The sequence below is a fragment of the Saccostrea cucullata genome, unplaced genomic scaffold (genome assembly GCF_032062105.1).
Source record: "Saccostrea cucullata isolate Sc308-1 unplaced genomic scaffold, CSIRO_AGI_Scuc_v1 ctg2400, whole genome shotgun sequence".
NCBI lineage: Eukaryota > Metazoa > Mollusca > Bivalvia > Ostreida > Ostreidae > Saccostrea > Saccostrea cuccullata.
The window spans coordinates 22316-43331 of record NW_026936167.1 but is presented as its reverse complement, the minus strand read 5'-3'; the positions used below and the strand labels follow the sequence as shown (position 1 = coordinate 43331).

The 21016-nt window shown below is 34.7% G+C and overlaps 1 protein-coding gene across 1 annotated transcript in view; it reads right to left on the bottom strand.

Moving 5' to 3' along the window:
• Nucleotides 1–2697: 2697 nt before the first annotated feature.
• LOC134244939 (ecdysteroid-phosphate phosphatase-like) overlaps nt 2698–21016 on the bottom strand; it is a 33831-nt gene continuing 15512 nt past the window's right edge. Inside the window, exons 9-11 of the mRNA XM_062727198.1 lie at nt 4004–4096; nt 3579–3818; nt 2698–3251 (exon numbers count right to left, since the gene is read on the bottom strand). Of these exons, the coding sequence (XP_062583182.1) occupies nt 3007–3251; nt 3579–3818; nt 4004–4096 (578 nt within the window). The 3' untranslated portion in view covers nt 2698–3006. The remainder of the gene's footprint in view (nt 3252–3578; nt 3819–4003; nt 4097–21016) is intronic.

The following is a 21016-nucleotide window of genomic DNA, read 5'->3' as shown; positions in this document are numbered from 1 at the left end:
TGATAAAATGACATGTAAAAAAAAAATAATTTAACAAGTGTGTGTGTGTAGGGGGGGGGGGGGGGGGGGGGGGGGTTAATGGTCAATGGTCAATATAATTGTATAGTGTTTATAAGACAATCCCTTATGTCTTAGAGAATGTTAATCAAAGTTACTAAGAACTCTGTAAGACAAACTAGGTCATATTTTAAGAACAGAAATGGATCTTTACCTTTTATTTTCCTTAAGAAGATTAATTGAATTAATGATAATTACATATTTGGCATTTGAGAATAACAATGTTATTTACCCCTCCCCATTTTTTCTTTCCACAACACCACTATATAATATACCGAGGACTTGCAATAATGATGTGAAATATGAAGTATAATGAAATTAAAAATTAAATGCACAACTTGTTTGAATGATAATTCAACCCCACCCCCCAAAACCCCACCCCACCCCACCCTGCTACAAAGAACCAGTCTTCTAATAAAGTATTTAAATTCAGGCACTTTGAAAAATGACTAAGTTCAAAATAGGTACATTTTAGGTACACTGGAAAATATATAAGTTCAACATAGGTACATTTCTGGCACACTGAAAAATGACAAAGTTCATAGTAGGTAAGATGGAAAATATCTAAGTCCATAATAGGTACATTTTAGGTACACTGAAAAATGACAAAGTCTAAAGTAGGCACATTTCAGGCACACTGTAAAATGACTAAGTCCAAATTAGGTACATTTTAGGTACACTGAAAAATGACAAAGTCTAAAGTAGGCACATTTCAGGCACACTGTAAAATGACAAAGTCCAAATTAGGTACATTTTAGGTACACTAGAAAAAAATTAAGTTCATTTTTGGCACAGAATAGGTATGCCTTTTCTGTACCTATAATAGTAGGCACACATTAGGTACTGAAAAGGCACAAAAAAAGTATGCCTATATGTACCTTTTTTTTGTATGGGGAAAATTATGACAATTCAAATCAGATACTTTGTCAAAAATTATGCTAGACCAAATATAAAAGCAAAATTCTTTACCAATTTTAAGGGAAGAAAAAAAATGAGGAAAAAATTTACACTAGTATAAAAAAATCTTTATAAGAGCAAATAACAAGCCACAGGCCAGTGAGATCAATTCTATTACAGAATTTAAAAAGTTTTTTTTGCATATGCTAAATGCAATTTATAAATAACTGCAAAAATGAAATAATTTTTAAGCCCGTGGCTTCACTTTATCCTAGAAGGTTTAGCATTTTAAATTTTTCATGCTCTTTACAATGGGCATTATCTTCTATAATAAAAGAACAAAGGATGGATACTTATTTATGTCACCTAAAATAGGGAGACCCTTAAATTTTCCTTTTGTATATACTTGTATACTACAAACTCAACTGAGCATTTTCATCATGGCATGATATATTGACTGATGTAGAGACAAACTGGTGACCAAAAATTCTGATAAAAGCAAAGCAAAGTATTATGTTATATAAAATTGCAAAATCAGCCTATTTAAAAAAAAAATAATAAGCTAAGTACGATTAAAAACTGGCTAAAAAATTATGTTTCATTAAAACAATGAAAATGAATTAAAAATTCGATGTTTGTAAAAAGTTTGAAATGGAAATGGTTGAGAGTATTCTGAAGCATGTGAATGTTTTGTTTTGGCTTTTTAATGAGCAGCGGGATTACCCATGTATCTACGATACAGTACAAAAAGAAATAAAATTTGTCTATATATACATCAACAACAATTATCAACTTCAACAATGATCTAGATGATATCAACAAGAAAAAAAAACATAGTACAAAATATAAAACATTATGTCTAAGGACAACAAGCATGAATGTCACTTATCAGTAAAGAAGAAAATTTTAAATCTGCATGAACAGCCATACAAAGAATCTTAGAAAAAAGACAATCATATAAATCAATAAAAATGCTCAATATTTTCTACTGATTTAGAATAAAATCAATAGAAGATCAGCTTCATGAACACCTTTGAATTCACCTTAAGTACAAGTACCACTGTTATATGAATCTAATATTCTAGAATAAAAAACACTGGTTTGAAAAAAAAATACTATAAGTACATTTACTTTGTAATACTATTAAAAATTGGTCCCTGCTGAAAAAAAGATCAGCAGATTTTCACTCTTTAAGGTTAATCATACCTCATCTAAAGGACATAACTTTACATCAGCAAAATAAGATTTTTTGGGGGGGTTCCAAAAAAAAAAGTTGCTGCATAACAATAATGTATATTAAAAAGACATAATATTTAAACTGATTACTCTGAATGTGGTGCTTAAAAACTGACCACAGCAGGGAAAAATCTAACTTTAATGGTCAACTGCATGAGCCCAAGTTAAGGAAGCTTCTCTGATCAATCTTTGTTAACTATCTTTTTCCAAATCTTTAGAACAATGGACTTATTTCAACCAAACATGAAAAAAATATTTCTTTGTTCAAGAGGATTCAACTTTGTTCAACTGAGCTGCCTTATTCTCCACAATATAATAATATAATAATAAAAACAGAGTGTTGTTTTAAAACCTTATTAAATTCATAAATAACAATAAGGGCATTTAAAAAAAAAATGATCCAACAGCAGCTAAAACTTGAAGCTACCTGTAGTTAAATAAGACAAGACAACAAGTATTGTAGCATATCTAATCTTACATTATCTGATAAAACCTAGCTTATAAAGGAAAGGAACAATTTGGATTTTTTTCTTCTTTCTCTTATCTAGATATTCATTTCCAAGGAAGTTAAATGTGACTCAGGTTAACTTTTTGATCCACAAGCCTTAACATTCTGTAAAATTTCCTTTTCACCCTTCAAACCTGCTGAAGAGATTATTAAATATTTGTTAGTGGAAATAAAATTACATTTTAGTAGAAATTTTATACTTATGTTCAACTATTCACAGGTATAAATAATGGCTTCATTGGCATTATTGAGCTAAATGTTAGCTATTGGCACAAATAAGTCCTCAATCAATTTCCGAAACATGAATGTTATCCATTCAGAATGTCTCTGACGTTCTGTACAATATTGCGTCCGTGAGATAGTGGTAACGTGGGTGGATCTATGAATTTCCACTTCCTTGTGATGACATCCTCCTCGATGGCACACATAGCCACGTAGGGCACCTTGGGGAGAAACTCTCTGTATGACATGGTGGTCCGGGGGGTCTGTCCTGTGATGACTCGGGTACATAAGTCCAGAGTACCAGAATGACCGATGAACAAAATACTGCCACCTAAATTCAAATAAACGGTTTTTTTCAGTCACTACTTTAGAAGAAATCTGTGCTACAAAATGAAACTTTCGGTTTTCCTGAGACAAATTGTTTCAGTGGACATTCTATTTGAAACTTCAACATTTTTAATAAAAAAAAAATTACCAGTCAAAGAGAAAAAAGAATTCTACAGTTATTACTAACTAGTGTCTATCGATATTTTTCTTTTCTACTTAAGAGTTTCTGGTCCACGACACTCCTCACAAACAGTTTATGAGCAGTGTACATGTAAAAAAAACAAAGAAGACATGTACTTAATATTTTAATTTGAGTATGAGGTTAACTGACCTTTGCTTTCGTACAGTTTAAGTATTTGCCTTGAGGTTTCGGTGGAGCGAGCGTACAGATTACTGATTGACTCCCCATCCTCCAGCTTGTCTCGGGGTACCTGGGGGAGGTAGGAGGTGTCTATCGGGTAACCCTGCCTGGACAAGTCCTCGGGGGAAATCCACCGCGGCACAACATTGGTGTGGCCCGTCCACTCAAACAAACCTGGTTCTATCTTGATTTTGTTTTGGAGTTTTAACACTGTAAAATATTAAATTTCAAAATTTTACCAATTAATATTATTTAAATGCCTATGCATTGTGGAAATAAATTTATTTTTCTTTATCTAAGCTAAATAAAAATTTACACTTGCTGCTTTTGAAAATGTAATTTTCAGATATTAAATGAAAAAAATGGACCAAAAAGAAAACGCTAGCATTACCAACCTTGATAGATTTCTGTTGCTGTTTGAACACACCGTAAGGAAGGAGAGGAATAAACTGCTGCTATTGTTATCCGGTTTTCTGTCAGTGAGTCAGCTGCAAAATAATCAAAACATGTTATTTATTTAGTGACTCACTAGTTTAATACATTTACATCATTTGAGTTATCATTTATCACAAGTACTTTCTCAGTCCCCTCTAGTTGGGGATACATGTATTAAGGTTTGACTGTAGTGTACTACTTAACGATATGTAGTTACACTATCTCTTATCCATCTGACTAAGAAAGGCTACTCTTGGAAATGACACTTTATAAATATAGTCCCCCCTCCTGTGGCTACCCCCATAATAGATTGATTAATATCAGCTTTTAGAGTTTTTGATTATGAACATTTTCCTGGTATCTAAAAATTTAAATTGGCGTGTAAGTTTACTGGATTAAGAGCCAGCTGGCATGAGATTACTTTGAGGCCTGCATTGTATGCTAGGGATTTTCAAATTGATATACCTTTGTCATGCACAAATACAGTTAAAACACACACACACAAATATATACACAATTGTATAATGATGCAATCAATTTAATTAAAGATTATAAGACAAAAAATCTATTTAAATATCCTTGTAGGCCTATAAGAACAAAACAAATCTGACAAGTACGTAATACTGTTAAGGGTTCATTGATGGACCAGAAAACAGATAACATTATGTGATTTAGTTGGTAAGACAATCGACATTAGAGGCTACCTAGAGTCAGGTAAATACTAACTGGTATGTTTCAAAAACTTAAATTTGTAAATTTGATATTTCTTGATTCAAGCTTTCATGTAAATGTTTTCTTCAACATGCAGAAATACAAGATATTCTTGTAAAATATTTATCGGGTTGTAGCAATATGCAGATATATATTGCAATATATTTACATTTGCAAATGTTTTCCTTTATATAACACTACTGAAAGCAATGCGTATCTATAACTGTATAAATACTGGTACGGGGTCAAGAGGTCATAGATGTGCGTATGGATAAACGTTCGATGTAATTTCTCAGTGATGTCATAAAGGGTCGACGCACGTTCAGTGAATTACATACATTCCGTTTGGTTTGAAAAATTATGGATTTCACATGTTAAAAGTCACAATCAGGTAAATATAAAGTATGAATAAGTCACAAATGTAAATATAAGTAATAATAAGGTATCATTTTAAAACATCTGTCGGGCTATAAATACGGGTTGGTACAAGATCAAATTCATCACAAAGCCCTTTGGGCTTTATGGAATTTAATCTCGTGACCAACCTGTTTTTAAATCCTGATAGATGTTTTAAAATAATACCTTATTTCTTAAGCAAAAAATCTTATCTGTGTTACATTTTTTAAGCAATTCATTGTTTTTTGTCCCCCGCTTTCGCGAAAGCGAGGGGGCATTAAATCTCATTTGTTCGTCAGTCTGTCCGTCCGTCACAAAAACGTTAACCTTGCCCATAACTTTTTATTTAGTGAAGTTATGACTTTCATATTTTATATGTGTATTCCTTGTGACAAGACCTTTCTTTGGGAACCACCAAATTTGACCTTTTGGTCTTGACCTTGGAGTTTGACCCACTTTTATACAAAAATTCCAAACTTTTACTTTGGCCATATCTTTTGAACAGTAGATACCAGGACATTTATACTTTATATATATATTCTTTATGGAAAGACCTTCCATTGGATACCAACAAACTTGACCTTTTGACCTTGACCTTGGAGATTTCCGTACTTATGAAAAAACTTTAATCTTGGCCATACCTTTTGAACGGTAATGGATAGGGCTTTCATACTTCACATATGTAATGCTTGTGAGAGGACCCACCTGGATACCAAGAACTTTGACCCTTTGACCTTGGAGTTTGACCTACTTTTAAAGATTTTATCCTCGGCCATAACTTTTGAAGGGTTAGGGCTACAGCTTCCATACTTTACATTTGTATTCTTTGTGGCAAGACCTTTCATTGGATAATTACTACCTTGTCCTTTTGACCTTGACAATTTTGTTACTTATGAAAACATAGGTAATCAGAGATTACAGAGCTAACCTTAACAAATGTTGTCTTTAAGTATGGCAAAGTCACACAATTACCCAACAAAGAGTGTACATCCAAAAATGCAAAATTTATGCAATTTTGATCTGATACTTTGGAATAGACCTATATAAAAACTTCAAACTAGTTCTTCATCACAAAAATGTGATTAAAATCCAGCATCTGAAGCAAGTTTGAGAGTTTTCATCCCTTGATGCATCATTTGGGCAAGTTTGGTTTATATAAGCCTCATAGTTTCTTGGTAATAGACCTGCACCCATAATTTTTACCTGGTCTATTATCTGGAAAATGAATGTTGAATTCTGCATCCGGAGCAAGTCCATTAGTGTGCATCCTTAGATGTATCATCCATGCCAGTTTGCACAACATAGGGGTAATATTTACTTAGAAATGAAACCTGCATAAAAATTTAACCTCTTCACTTATCTGGGAAAAAATGTAGGTCAGATTCAGCATTCAAAAGCCAGCCTGGTAGAATGCAACCTTAGATGTATCATCCATGCAAGTTTGGTCATTAAAAAGCTCATTGTTACTTGGAAATGAATCCTGCGTCAAAAACTTTAACCTGTTCACTCATCCAGAAAATGTAGGTCAGATTCAGCATCCGAAGCAAGCCTGGTAGTATGCATCCTAAGATGTATCATCAATGCAATATTGGTCATTATAGGGCTCATTGCAACTTGGAAATGAAAACTGCACCAAAAACTTTAACCTGTTCACTCATCCGAAAAATGTAGGTCAGATTCAGCATCCCAAGCAAGTCTGGTAGTATGCATACTAAGATGTACCATCCATGCAAGTTTGGTCATTATATGGCTCATAGTATCTTGGAAATGAAACCTGCACCAAAAACTTTAACCTGTTCACTCAACCGGAAAATGTAGGTCAGATTCAGCATCCGAAGCAAGCCTGGTAGTGTGCATCTTTAAATGTATCATCCATGCAAGTTTGGTCAACATAGGGCTTATAGTTACTTGGAAATGAGACCTGCCCCAAAAACATTAAACTGTTCACTCAATCGGAAAATGTAGGTCAGATTCAGCATCCGAAGCAAACCTGGTAGTGTGCATCCTTAGGTGTATCATCCATGCAAGTTTGGTCAACATAGGGCTTATATTTTCTTGGAAATGAGACTTACACCAAAAACTGTACCAAACATAGGTAATCAAAGATTACGAAGCTCACCTCGACGAATGTTATCAATTTAGGTAATGCAAATCTCACATCACATTTTCTTAACAGTTAGTATTTATTCTGATAACAGTATTCAAGCAAGTTCTGTTTAAATTGGTCTTAAAATTCATTGGGGATTGACCTGTTCCAAAAAATTTAACCTCATCACTCGTTTGGAAAATGCAGATCCAAAGCAAGTTTCCATTGTTCATCCTTAAATGCATCATCCATGCAAGTTTGGTCCGGGTAGGGCTTATAGTTACTTGGGAATAACCTAGTCACTAATCTGGTTGATGTAGGTCAGATCCAGAATCCTAAGCAAGTCTAGTAGTGTCCATCCCTAGATGCATCATTTATGCAAGTTTGGTCCAGGTAGAGCTTATAGTTACCTGGGAATGGACCTGCTCCAAAAATTTTAACCTGGTCACTCATCTGGAAAATGTAGGTCACATCCAGCATCCAAAGCAAGTCTGGTAGTGTCCATCCCCAGATGCATCATCCATGCAAGTTTGGTCCAGGTAGCGCTTATAGTTACTTGGGAATGGACCTGCTCTAAAAACTTTAACCTGGTCACTCATATGGAAAATGTAGGTCACATCCAGCATCCGAAGCAAGTCTGGTAGTGTCCATCCCTAGATGCATCATCCATGCAAGTTTGGTCCAGGTAGGGCTTATAGTTACTTGGGAATAAACCTTCTCCAAAAACTTTAACTTGGTCTCTCAACTGGAAAATATAGGTCACATCCAGCATCAGAAGCAAGTCTGGTAGTGTCCATCCCTAGATGCATCATCCATGCAAGTTTGGTCCAGGTAGGGCTTATCGTTACTTGGGAATGGACCTGCTCCTAAAACTTTAACCGGGACGCCGACACTGACGCCGACGCCGGGGGTATAACATAAGCTCATCTCGACTTCGCCGAGGTGAGCTAACAAGAGGCCCACGGGCCTTATAGGTCACCTGAGTATCATGTAACAACTTTCCAGCGATTGTATTTGGTTCGTGTTTTAAGCCAAAAGCCATGAAATTTACAAATTTTGAAAGAGGCACCATTGCTTATCAAAGGGCAGATTTCAAAGCATTTATTTATTTTATTAGTCAAAGTATCCCCCTGGTACCCCTGACCCAGCAGCCCTGAAATTATCTATTTTGAAAGAGGCCCCTTTCTTCATTATAAGGCCAGCATTTTTTTTTATGTTTAGGTTTAGTTATGAACATGAGAATAAAAAAGTCCCGAAGGAGAAGGAAATAAAATTTTTTTTTTGATAAATCAATTATTAACATTTGTACATTCTTTTTTTATGCTATCCTAATAGGCTCCTTACCACTGGACACATAATGCTTACAAATAGGAAAGTAGAACATTTAATTGCTTATTTCATCATCTGTCAGTTTGGGCCAGTTATATAAATTTTCATTTTTGTGATGTTGATCAAAATATATTTTTAAAAATCAATTCTTTAAAAGTCTTTCAATATATCTTCATTTTTTTAATATGTGTTAGGTGAATGTGTAGACATTGTTCTAAAATTTACTTGATGCCTAAAATTATAATTCCTATCATTAATACAGACAGGAACTATTGGGGAGTAGGGTCAACATTTTTTCAATTAAGTGTAAAATAATTTTTCTGGCTGATACAAATGATACTACATGCCTGTATATATTTGTATATTCTTGCCTTTTAATAGTTGAATTTTTTTTATTTCTTCAGGTTATTGTTTATTTCTTCCTCAAATGGACTTCACTTCTCCCATAGTTTTATTCATTACATCTGATGCATAAGCAACCCTTTTCTGAAGAATGGTGCTTAGACTGTAAGCTATAACAGAGACCTAAACAATGTCCCTGGCAATATGCAATAGCTACCACGGGCAGTTTAAAACCTGGGGGAGGAAAATAATTTACAGTTACTTTTGAAACGAATACATAATTATCTCACCAGCATGTCATTGTGCAACAAAGTCGTCAGCATTTTATTTGTCCTTTGAACTGGTAAAACGTTTTGAATGGCACTCTTATCAATGAATTTTACACTAAACCAAGCTATCTTCTCAGATCTAGCTTTATTTACCCACCGTTTCATCGTAAAACCTGAAGTGCGAGTTCGTAAATTTGAAATCTCGATCCCGACTCAAATTTGACATCGGAAAGAAAAAAAAATTGTTTTATTTTTTTCTGAAAATTCAAAACCTTGAGCGGAGGGTTTGTAAAACTGAAAATAAAATAAATCCTGGCCTTAAATATGTAATTAGATCATTAGCATATTAACCAGGAGCAAAGAAGAAGATGTTCAAAGAATTCATGCATTTCACTATATAATCATTAGAGCCCCACCCTAAACCAAGAACCCCTGACCCTGGGGCCATAAAATTCACAATTTTGGTAGAGGCACTCTTGCTTATCATAACTATGTACTTTATAATTAGTTTATTTAATACCCAGGAGCAAAGAAGAAGATTTTCAAAGAATTCATGTATTTTCACTATATAATCAATAGAGCCCCGCCCTAACACCAGAACCCCTGACCCTGGGGCCATAAAATTCACAATTTTGGTAGAGGCACTCTTGCTCATCATAACTATGTACTTAGTTGGTTTATTTAATACCCAGGAGCAGAGAAGAAGATTTTCAAAGAAATAATGCATTTTCACTAACTTCCTGTTTAGCCCCGCCCTAGCACTAGAACCCCTGACCCCAGGGCCATGAATTTCACAATTTTGGTAGAGGACTCATTGCTGATTACAATCATGCAAACAGTTTGACTGCTTGATGTCCAGGAGTAAAGAAGAAGATTTTTAAAGATTGCATTAATTTTAGTGGTTTTGGCCCCACCCCTCAGGCCCCAGGGGGGCAGGGATCATGAAATTCAAAATTTTTGTTCCCCTTTACCCATAGATGCTTTGTGCCAAATTTGGTTGAAATTGGTTCAGTGGTTGCAGAGAAGAAGCTGAAAATGTTCAAATGTTAATGCACGACGAACGACGCACGACGAACGACGCACGACAACGGACGAAAACAGATAGCAATAGGTCACCTGAGTTTACTCAGGTGACCTAAAAATGTTAACCTGCCCCAAAAACATTAACTGGGTCATTCCTTTGCTGAAATTGCAGCATCTGAAACTTTGACTGGTACAATGAAACACACTGGAAGCATCTTCCATGCATGTCTAATCAATATAGGACATAGAAGTACTTAAAAAGAAAACTGCTCCAAAAAACTTAACCTGGGACGCCGACACCGACGCCGATGCCGAGGGTATTACATAAGCTCCCCCATCTTCGTTGAGGTGAGCTAAAAACTCTTACCTTGGCCATAACTTTTGAATGCTAAGGATTAGTGATCTCATACTTCACATATGTAATCCTTGTGAAAAGACCCTTCATTGCATACCAAGAACTTTGACCCTTTGACCTTGGAGTTTGACCTACTTTTGAAAAGCAAACCTTTACCAAAACTTTTAAAGGGTTAGGTCTAGGGCTTTCATACTTTACATATTTAATCCTTGTGACAAGACCTTTCATTTGATAGCAAGACCATTGACCTTTTGACATTGACTTGGAGTTTGACCAACTTTTAAATTTTTTAACCTTGGCCATAACTTTTGAAGGGTTAGGGCTAGGGCTTCCAAACTTCACATATGTATTTTTGGTTGCAAGACCTTTCATTGGATACCAATAACCCCTTGACCTTGGAGATTTCTGTACTTAGGAAAAAACTTTAACTTTTTGGCCTTCTTTCAATATTTCGGAATTGTATTTTCAGTGAGTTTGCACTTAAGAAAAATTAAAACTTCGCTATGTTGCCAGATGGGGGCATCAGTGTTTCACAAACACATCTTGTTCTTAAAAGCTACATTTTGCAACAGAAATGTTTTTATGCCCCCGTAAACGAAGTTTTGGGGGTATATAGTTTTTGTCGTGTCCATGCGTCTGTCTGTCTGTTTCTCTGTTTGTCTGTTTGTCCGCAAAATTTTTAATCTTGCCCATAACTTTTGATTTGGCAGAGCTATGACTTTTATATTTCACATGTGTATTCCTTGTAACAAGACCTTTCTTTGGGTACCACCAAATTTGACCCTTTGACCTTGACCTTGGAGATTGACCCACTTTTACACAAAAATTCTAAACTTTTACTTTGGCCATATCTTTGAACAGTAGATACCAGGACTTTAAAATTTCACATATATATTCTTTGTGGCAGACCTTTCATTAAATACCAACAACTTTGACCTTGACCTTGAAGATTTCCGTATTTAAGAAAAAAATATAACCTTGGCAATAACTTTTGAATGGTAAGGGCTAGGGATTTCATACTTCACATATGTAATCCTTGTGAGAGGACGCTTCATTGGATACCATGAACTTTGACCCTTTGACCTTGACGTTTGACCTACTTTTATATATGTACAACCATGAACATAATTTTTGAAGGGTTAGGACTAGGGCTTTCATACTTCACATATTTACTCCTTGTGACAAGACCTCTCATTTGATATCAAGAACCTTGACCCTTTGACCTTGACCTTCGAGTTTGACCAACTTTTAAAATTTTTAACCTTGGCCATAACTTTTGAAGGGTTAGGGCTAGGGCTTCCAAACTTCACATATGTATTTTTTGTTGCAAGACCTTTCATTGGATACCAATAACCTTGATCTTTTGACCTTGACCTTGGAGATTTTTGTACTTAGGAAAAAACTTTAACTTTTTGGCCTACTTTCATATTTCGGAATTGTAAGCTTTTAATTTGGCCCTAATTTTTAAATGGTAGATACTAGGAATTTCATATTTCAAATATCAATTCTTTTATACAAGACCTTTCATTTGAAATCAACATTTTTGACCTTGACCTTGGAGAATTCTGTACTTACAAGAAAACTTTAACCTTGGCCATAACTTTTGAATGGTAAGGGCTAGGGCTTTCATACTTCAAATATGTAATCCTTGTGAGAAATCCTTTCATTGGATATCAACAACGTTGACCCTTTCACCTTGACCTTGCAGTTTGACCTACTTTTTACAAACTTTAACCTTGGCCATAATTTTCGAACAGTAGGGGCTACAGCTTTCATCCTTCACACATTTAAACCTTGTGACAAGAACTTTCATTGGATATCAACAACTTTGACCCTTTGACCTTGACCTTTGTGTTTTGACCTACTTTTTACAAACTTTAACCTTGGCTATAACTAATGAACGGTAAGGACCAGCACTTTCATACTTCCCAAATGTAATCTTAAAGACAAGGCCTTTTTTTTTTTTTTATCAACCAACAACCTTGACCCTTTGACCTTGACCCTGGAGTTTATCCTACCTTTAAAAAAATGTTAACCTTGGTTATAACCTTTGAACAGGTGGTGCTAGGGTTTTATATTTCACATTTGTATTTCTTGTGAAAGGCCTTACTTTAGGTACCAACGTATTTGATCTGCATTTGAGAAAGCTTAACCTTCGCTATGTTGCCATATGGGGGCATCAGTGTTTCACAAACACATCTTGTTTACCTACATTCACTTACTTATACAAGTCCTGTGAATATGCTATTATTAAATTGGCTCTGATAGGGCTTGCAATTACTTGGGATTAGACTTACTGTAAACGTATTACATTTGGCTGTGTATTCTTTTTAGCACCTTTGGCGGAGTGAAACTCCCGCTAATTCAAGTACACGCTAAATCTCTTGAACATATATACATTAATAGGAACATTAAGATTTGTGCTAAATCCAATCTACGCTAACTTGTTAAAAACTCAATTTCCGCCAAATATCGTACACGCCAAATATAATACATTTACAGTATCCAGGAACTTTAATTATAGTAATTCATCAAGAAATGTAATTCAAATCCAGCATCTGATGCCACTTTGTGAGTGTTCATCCCTTGATGCATCATCCATGCAAGTTTGGTTCAGGCAGGCTTTTCTAAAAATAGTTCCTTGATAATAGACCAGCTACCAAACCTTTAACCTGGTCCATTTTCCAGAAAATGTGTGTCAGCATCCAAAGCAAGTCCATAAATGTGTATCCTTAGATGTATTCATACATCACAAGTTTGTTCAACATAGGATTTGTTACCTTAGAATGAAGCTGCTCCAAAATCTTTAACCTGTTTTCTCTTCCAGAAAATGTAGGTCAGATCCAGCATCCGAAGCAAGCCTGGTAGTGTGTATCCTTAGATGTATCATCTATGCAAGTTTCGTCAACATAGGACTTTTAATAAGCTCCCCAAACTTTGTTGAGAATAACTAAAAATTTACCGCAGATGTATTTCTTTGTTATAGTTAATTTTAAAGTTAATTAAAGCTTTTTTATTATTTCAAAGCCAAAAAGTCTGGTAATGGACCCACCTGCCCATGCCCAGGATGACCCCCATATTCAGGCCCAGGAGTTGATAAAATGTGACCTGTGTAATATTCAAATGGTGCAAGTCCACTGTAATACATGTCATGTCAAAGTGTGCAATGCTTGTATTGGTGAACACATGGCATCCGATGAATCCAAGAAAATACATGAGATCATAAAATTTATATTTCTAAAATCAATTCCAATTTATCCTCTGTGTATGTCTCATGACAAAGGACGCTGTGAAATATACTGTCAAGATTGTGACAAGCCTGTCTGCAACACTTGCATTACATCTGATCAACATTCTGGTCATCAAATTTTGAAAATTTTGAAAGTTAAGGATGAAAGAAAAGCAAACATAATTAAAGAGCAAAATGAATTAAATGATGTAATATATCCAAAATACCAAGAAATGGCAACTGATGTAGAAAAATTGATAGAGCATTTAGAAAATGGATATGGAGGTCTCTCAAAATTCATAACAGAACATGGAGAGAAATGGCATCAGGAAATTGACAGAGTTGTCATGAAACTAACAGCTGAAGTTGACGAGATGAAAAACAAACAGTTAAAAACTCTACAGAAACGTCTTGAAGAAATCAATGAGAAGATTTCCGAAATAAAGAAAGAAATTAAAGTAATTGATGATTTGATAGACTCACAGGACATTTCAGAACTGTTTAGCATTAACTTTAATGTAGATGAATACAGAAAACTTCCACAAAAAATTGTCCTGTCATTTCCTGAATTCACTCCAGGCACAATTCAAGGGGAAGAACTGTGTAACCTGTTTGGAACTTTATTGCCAAGTAAAACTACCTCAGAAAGACATGGTTACAGAATCAAAAAAATACAGAAATCATCAGAAGCTGGATCCTCCCTTCCAGTGAAGCAGCTTCTTGATGAACCAGAGATCCTGACTACCATAAACACTGAGTACATGAAATACCTATATCATGTGGTCAGTCTGAGTGATGATGAAATCTGGACAAGAGGAGATACCAGCACCATGAAACTCTTCAGTGTTCATCAGGGATCTCTACTCAAGTCAATCACAACCAAGTCAGGGAGCATCCCCACAGATATAGCAATAACAAAACAAGGCAATCTTGTTTTTATTGATCCTTTATACAAAACTGTGTACATTGTATTAAAGAATGGAATGATTGAGACTTTGATCACATTACAGAAAGAGAAACCCTGCAATATCTGTAGTACCTTAACTGGAGATCTCCTAGTTGTCATGAACAATGATGATATCCGGCACCAAGAATCAAAGATTGTCCGTTACTCTGGTTCCACAGAAAAACGAACCATTCAGCCTAAAGAAGAAGGCAAACCTCTCTATTTCTCTTCTCCTAAATGTATCAGTGAGAACAAGAACCTGGATATCTGTGTGGCTGACTATAAAGCAGTAGTAGTATTTAATCTGAATGGGAGACTGAGATTTAGGTTCACAGGAAAACATGCTCAAAACAGCCAACTTTTTTATCCAGTGGGAATCACCACAGACAGTCAGAGTCACATCCTTATAGCTGATCAAGAAAATCACTGTGTCCACATTATAGATCAATATGGCCAGTTCCTCTGTTACATAAAATGTGGACAAAATAGTCCCAGGGGATTGTGTATAGACACAAATGATAATCTGTATGTTGCTCTAGAAATGAGTAAACAAGTCAAGAAAATTAAATATATGGAAGGAAACTGAACCCAGATTTGCAGAGAAATACTTGTGAAAATTACTTCTTTCATCAATCAATTTCAGAAAAACTGGAAACCAATACCTTGAGGTTAAAACTGCAGAAGATGCACTGCTGCATCCTCATAAGTGTTGGTGATCTGTTTTACCTATCTTTAAATTCTTTCATCAATTAGTATATACCGAGTTAGATTTCTTACGCAGTCTTATTTTCACCCAAAAACACAGAACTATATCAATAAAACAATATTCATTAAAGTATTTAAAACTACTATATATGACTATTTGTCTTTGTCAGTATGGGATATGACACAGATATTGCAGAAAAACTTGCTTATTAAACTTGCTTATACTGTAGATGTACTTTTTTCCACGGGGTCATACTTCCGTGGAATCTCAATTTCTGTTTAATCCGTGGGTAGAAAATTACGCGGATTTCTTAGACTTTCACTATATGCCTTACATTTATATTAATTTTGGAAAATTTGGGACCGCGTACATAGCGTATAATAATACCAAGCGGAAAAAAATACTTCTACAGTATATACCATTTATGTTTTTTTTTGTATTTTTTCTGCAACAGCTGCATTAATTCCTATATTATATGAAGAACAACTATGCATTTTTTTGTTTATACATACATGCCAACTTTCCCGATTTAGGCGGGATCCGGATCCTCCCGATTTTACCCTTTCATCCCGCTTTCCCGATCGGGAGAGAAAAATTGCCCTAATTTCCCGCTTTGAAGAAAAAATCACCAAAATTTCCGATTTTAAAAGTTTCAATACCGCTGAATTTTGACAATCGGGATAACAATGTCAGACTTGTTTATTCAATGTACACAAATAAGTTTCATTGTTTATTTAACCAGGTGTTAAAATTTGCCACAGGAAATCACTTCAAGCTTGAACGCACGCAGTTTGTCCAGGTACAAGTAGCTTATAGCTTGGGGCAATTACGAATTAGGGGATTATCTTGTCAGTTTAATGGGTATGCAAGATGAAACACATAGATTAACAAGATAATTGTTAGTCATTTTATTAAAAACATAAATTAAAGACAATAAATTGCAAATCAAACCATAAAATCGGAATCCAAAGAGATCGTTTTTTGAAAACGAAAGTAGAAAACTACTAAGCATAGCTGCCGATTTTATCTACCTATAATGAAAAATATTGTAAAGTTTGCCAGTTAAAATATTATGAAAAAAACTAGAACTGTCCAAACGGGACAAAATACCCCCCGCTGGGTTTTTCAGAAGTCAGTTTTTCCATAATAAAGATATGTATCAAAAACAAATTATGAAATTCTTATTCCAGTGACCTTGAACTTCCCCAAATGACCTTGGGTCAAGGTCATGACACACCCTTGGGTCATGGGCAATCTTTCAGTGAAATGAGAACCTACCAAGTTTATCCATAAGAAAGATATGGACCAGACACGAATTATGAAATTTTTCTACCAGTCACCTTGAACTTCCCCAAATGACCTTGGGTCAAGGTCATGACACACCCTTGGGTCATGGGCAATCTTTGTGTGAAATGAGAACCTACCAAGTTTATGCATAAGAAAGATATGGACCGGACACGAATTCTGAAATTTTTCTACCAGTGACCTTGAACTTCTCCAAATGACCTTGGGTCAAGGTCATGACACACCCTTGGGTCATGGGCAATCTTTGTGTGAAATGAGAACCTACCAAGTTTTTCCATAAGAAAGATATGGACCGGACACAAATTATTAAATTTTTCTTCCAGTGACCTTGAACTTCCCTATATGACCTTGGGTCAAGGTCATGACACACCCTTGGGTCATGGGAAATTTTGGTGTGAAATGAGAACCTACCAAGTTTATCCATAAGAAAAATATGGCCCGGACAGGGAATATAAATAATTTTCTTCCAGTGACCTTGAACTTTCCCAAATGACCTTGGGTTAAGGTCATGACACACCCTTGAGTCATGGGCAATCTTTGTGTAAAATGAGAACCTACCAAGTTTATCTATAAGAAAAATATGGACTGGACAGGGAATATAAATAATTTTCTTCCAGTGACCTTGAACTTTCCCAAATGACCTTGGGTCAAGGTCATGACACATCCTTGGGTTATGGGCAATCTTTGTGTAAAATGAGAACCTACCAAGTTTATCTATAAAAGATATGTATTAAACATGATTTATGAAAATTTTCTTCCAGTGACCTTGAACTTTCTCAAATGACCTTGGGTCAAGGTCATGACACACCCTTGGGTCATGGGCAATCTTTGTGTGAAATGAGAACCTACCAAGTTTATCCATAAGAAAGATATGGACCGGACACGAATTATGAAATTTTTCTTCCAGTGACCTTGAACTTCCCCGAATGACCTTGGGTCAAGGTCATGACACACCCTTAGGTCATGAGCAATCATAGTGTGGAGTAGTAGATTCTAATGTCCCTCTGTAAGAAAGATATGGACCGGACACGATTGCACAGACAGACGGACAGACGGACGGACGGACAGACGGACGGACAGACAGCTAGACAGACAGACAGACGGACAGACGGACAAGGTGATTCCTATGTACCCCCCCAAACTTCGTTTGCGGGGGGTATAATTAAAATGAAACAATCAAGTTTAATGTCGATTAGAATTTCTTTTCCCTCCCTTCTCCCCAAAGTAATATGTTAGGTATGTGCATGACTTAAGGAAATACCCACATGGCACCATCAAGCCTGACAAATTTCATGACTGTAAAAAAATAATTCTCTTTTGGATAGGTGGTATAAATTTCTGTAAATTTAATATCTTATTAGAATTTCTAATTAATTGAAATATGAATAAAAAATCTCAAAAATGTTTCCAGAAACAGGAATTTACAGTATCAAAACCTCATATGTTAGCCTTTGAAAAAAATGATTTAAAAGTTGTACAATTTTCAATTTTTCACTAAATTATGTGTCCTGGTAGAAAAAAAAATCAAAGGCCTGACGGCCTGAGAGGCGCATCGCATTGAGGGTATAAAACTTTTTTTTTTCTTAGAGAAATTCAACATCAGTGTTAAGGGAATGAAAGAATCCAGGAATAAGAATTTAAAAAATAACTCACGTTTCTTTGAGGTTAAAAAAATTGAGCCATGGCTCTGAGTTTAAGCCAATCGATCATGTGCAGGAGAGGAAAAACATTTTTTTCTTAAAAGATAGTCTGATATATATCGGTTATAATTCATTGATATTTAAATTAAATCATAATTGATTTTAATTTATTCTAATTCTTTTTTTATTTTTATTCTTTTACTATTAGGAAGATGAAATAATGAATGTCAATATAGAAATTACTAGTAATGATTATTGAATATATTTATATAATTTCATATCTGAATTATTTCAGTTGCTTTCATTATGTGCACTTTTTAAAATATCATTACTTTGTTTTTAACTTTTTTAAAAAACTTTTTCACAATATAAATGGCACAATATATGTCACAGGGTCAATTGTTTCAGAGAAAACGATGGATTCGAGTAATGATGTTTTATTATGGATAACAGAAAAGAAACCTAGAAACATAGAAAACACTCTCACAACACACACATCAGGCACGTAGTATCCGGGGGGGCCAGGGGGGAAAAAAGTTGGCCACTGCGCCCCCCCCCCCCCGCTACGTGCCTGCACATTATCAAGAGACAAATACAGCACGCTAAACAATGTTACAAATTACACAACATGCAAATTCACGTCGCTGTCATTAAGATATTTTATGTATTATCAAAATTGATATAAGTATTTACATCATTAGAATTTAATCTTACCAGGTATCCAGTATAATCATAAAATAATGAATGTTATTATAATAGTAATCAAGACATCGTATAACTCGATGACTTCATAAATGGTTAGACCTTATAAACCGTGAAGGTAAAAGCTAATGGATATCTTATTTGGCGGGATAAGCGCTTATATAGTGCACGAAGTTAGTATACATGCATATTAATTATCAGATAGAGGTCTGTCATTGGTCCACTGGTCGTACTCGTATACCTGGTCGGTTGGGAAGCTAAAAATAGAAACCTCACGTGACAAACAAAACATTCACACATGGCACTCATTCACACAAACAGCGCTACGTTTGATTAGCAATGCGCGCTAATCAAATATGAATTATTCACAAGGTATCTAATTAAATATCAACTGTGACATATATAACAAATGTTATATACATGAAATGTTCATGTAAATGTGATAGAGTGATATTTTATTTATTTTATTATGTGAATATTATTTAATTATTTCAGCCACTTAATATTCAGGTGTATTTTATTTTTAGAATCGTGCAACGTTCCGATATTCATGGAGTTTTGCGCGCACCGCAATAAAATATACTTGGTTTTTAATTTTACTTATGTTCTAGAAGTCTTTACTTATCCTGAGGGTATTTAATATTATTGGTCAGTTGTAATAACCAAGCTTGCGATTGGCTCGGGACGTTTTCCCGCCGATCTCTTTGTTTGACTATTGAGAGAGTTAGATCTATATTTTGGTCACCATACTGACATACATATTTACATCAGTACATATTGATAATTTTGAGACGAGTCCTCAGGACAGAGACTGTAAGTTGACTTCTACTTTCTCTTACTTATTCTAATTCTATACTTACCGATAATTCATCGTCTTTGATTTTTAATGTAAATTTACGAAGATATACACACTGCGTTCAACTTTATTATTATTTACTGAAGCTTAAAGTATAAAGTCTTTGAGTGTGAATAAAACATCAGTAATGCAGTAGTGTATATAGAGTGTAATTATTGTTTAATAGGAAAGTATATCAAGACCCATTATTTATCGGGTGGCCCATTGTTTTGAGCCCTGATCCACAATCAGGTATACCTACTATTATTTTCTATTAATTGTGTGTGTATATATTATTGTAAATAGATTTGTGAACTATTCATTCTACTGTAATAGTTCTGTTCGATTCATTTTCTTATTTTCAATACGTCGATGTAAGGGGCATAACTCTTACTTTTCTTTTTACATGTATTCATTGAGTACTCAGTATAACATGGTATAACATGTAATATTTTTATGATCTATTATTATAAAGTAAATCGTATCTATATTCATGTATTATAAATGCAATATATTTGTTTTCTAAATACAGTAAAACTCCTTTAGTACGAACACGGATATAGCGAATTCACGGATATAGCGAAGTTTTTCTGGGTCCCCGGCAAAATTCTTAACAAATCCTTGTAATATTTTACGGTTATAACGAACTCTGATATAACGAATTTACGGATATAGCGAACTGATTTTGGGTCCCGTTGAAGTTAAATATAATGAAATTTACATCTTTTATAACGAACTTTCAAAGATCTGATTTGATAAAATGAACTGACTTATTTTTGTTCATGGAATTGTATATATAATTCAATTCACAATAAAACCTTAGTTATCGAAGGTATGTTTTGTCATATTTGCTTCCCTAACATATTTGGTAGTAATACCTGAAGGAAAACCTGCATATTGCGAATTCGCTATATATGGTTTTACAAATTCGTTATACAGATATAACGAATTACGGATATAGCGAATTAAATTCACAGGTCCCTAGGACTTCGTTATAACCGAGTTTTACTGTACTTATAATCTGTTATTGATATTTTCAGGGCTTTTGCTTGTTATACAATGCATTCAACATCTTTAATAAATTATATATGAGAACCTA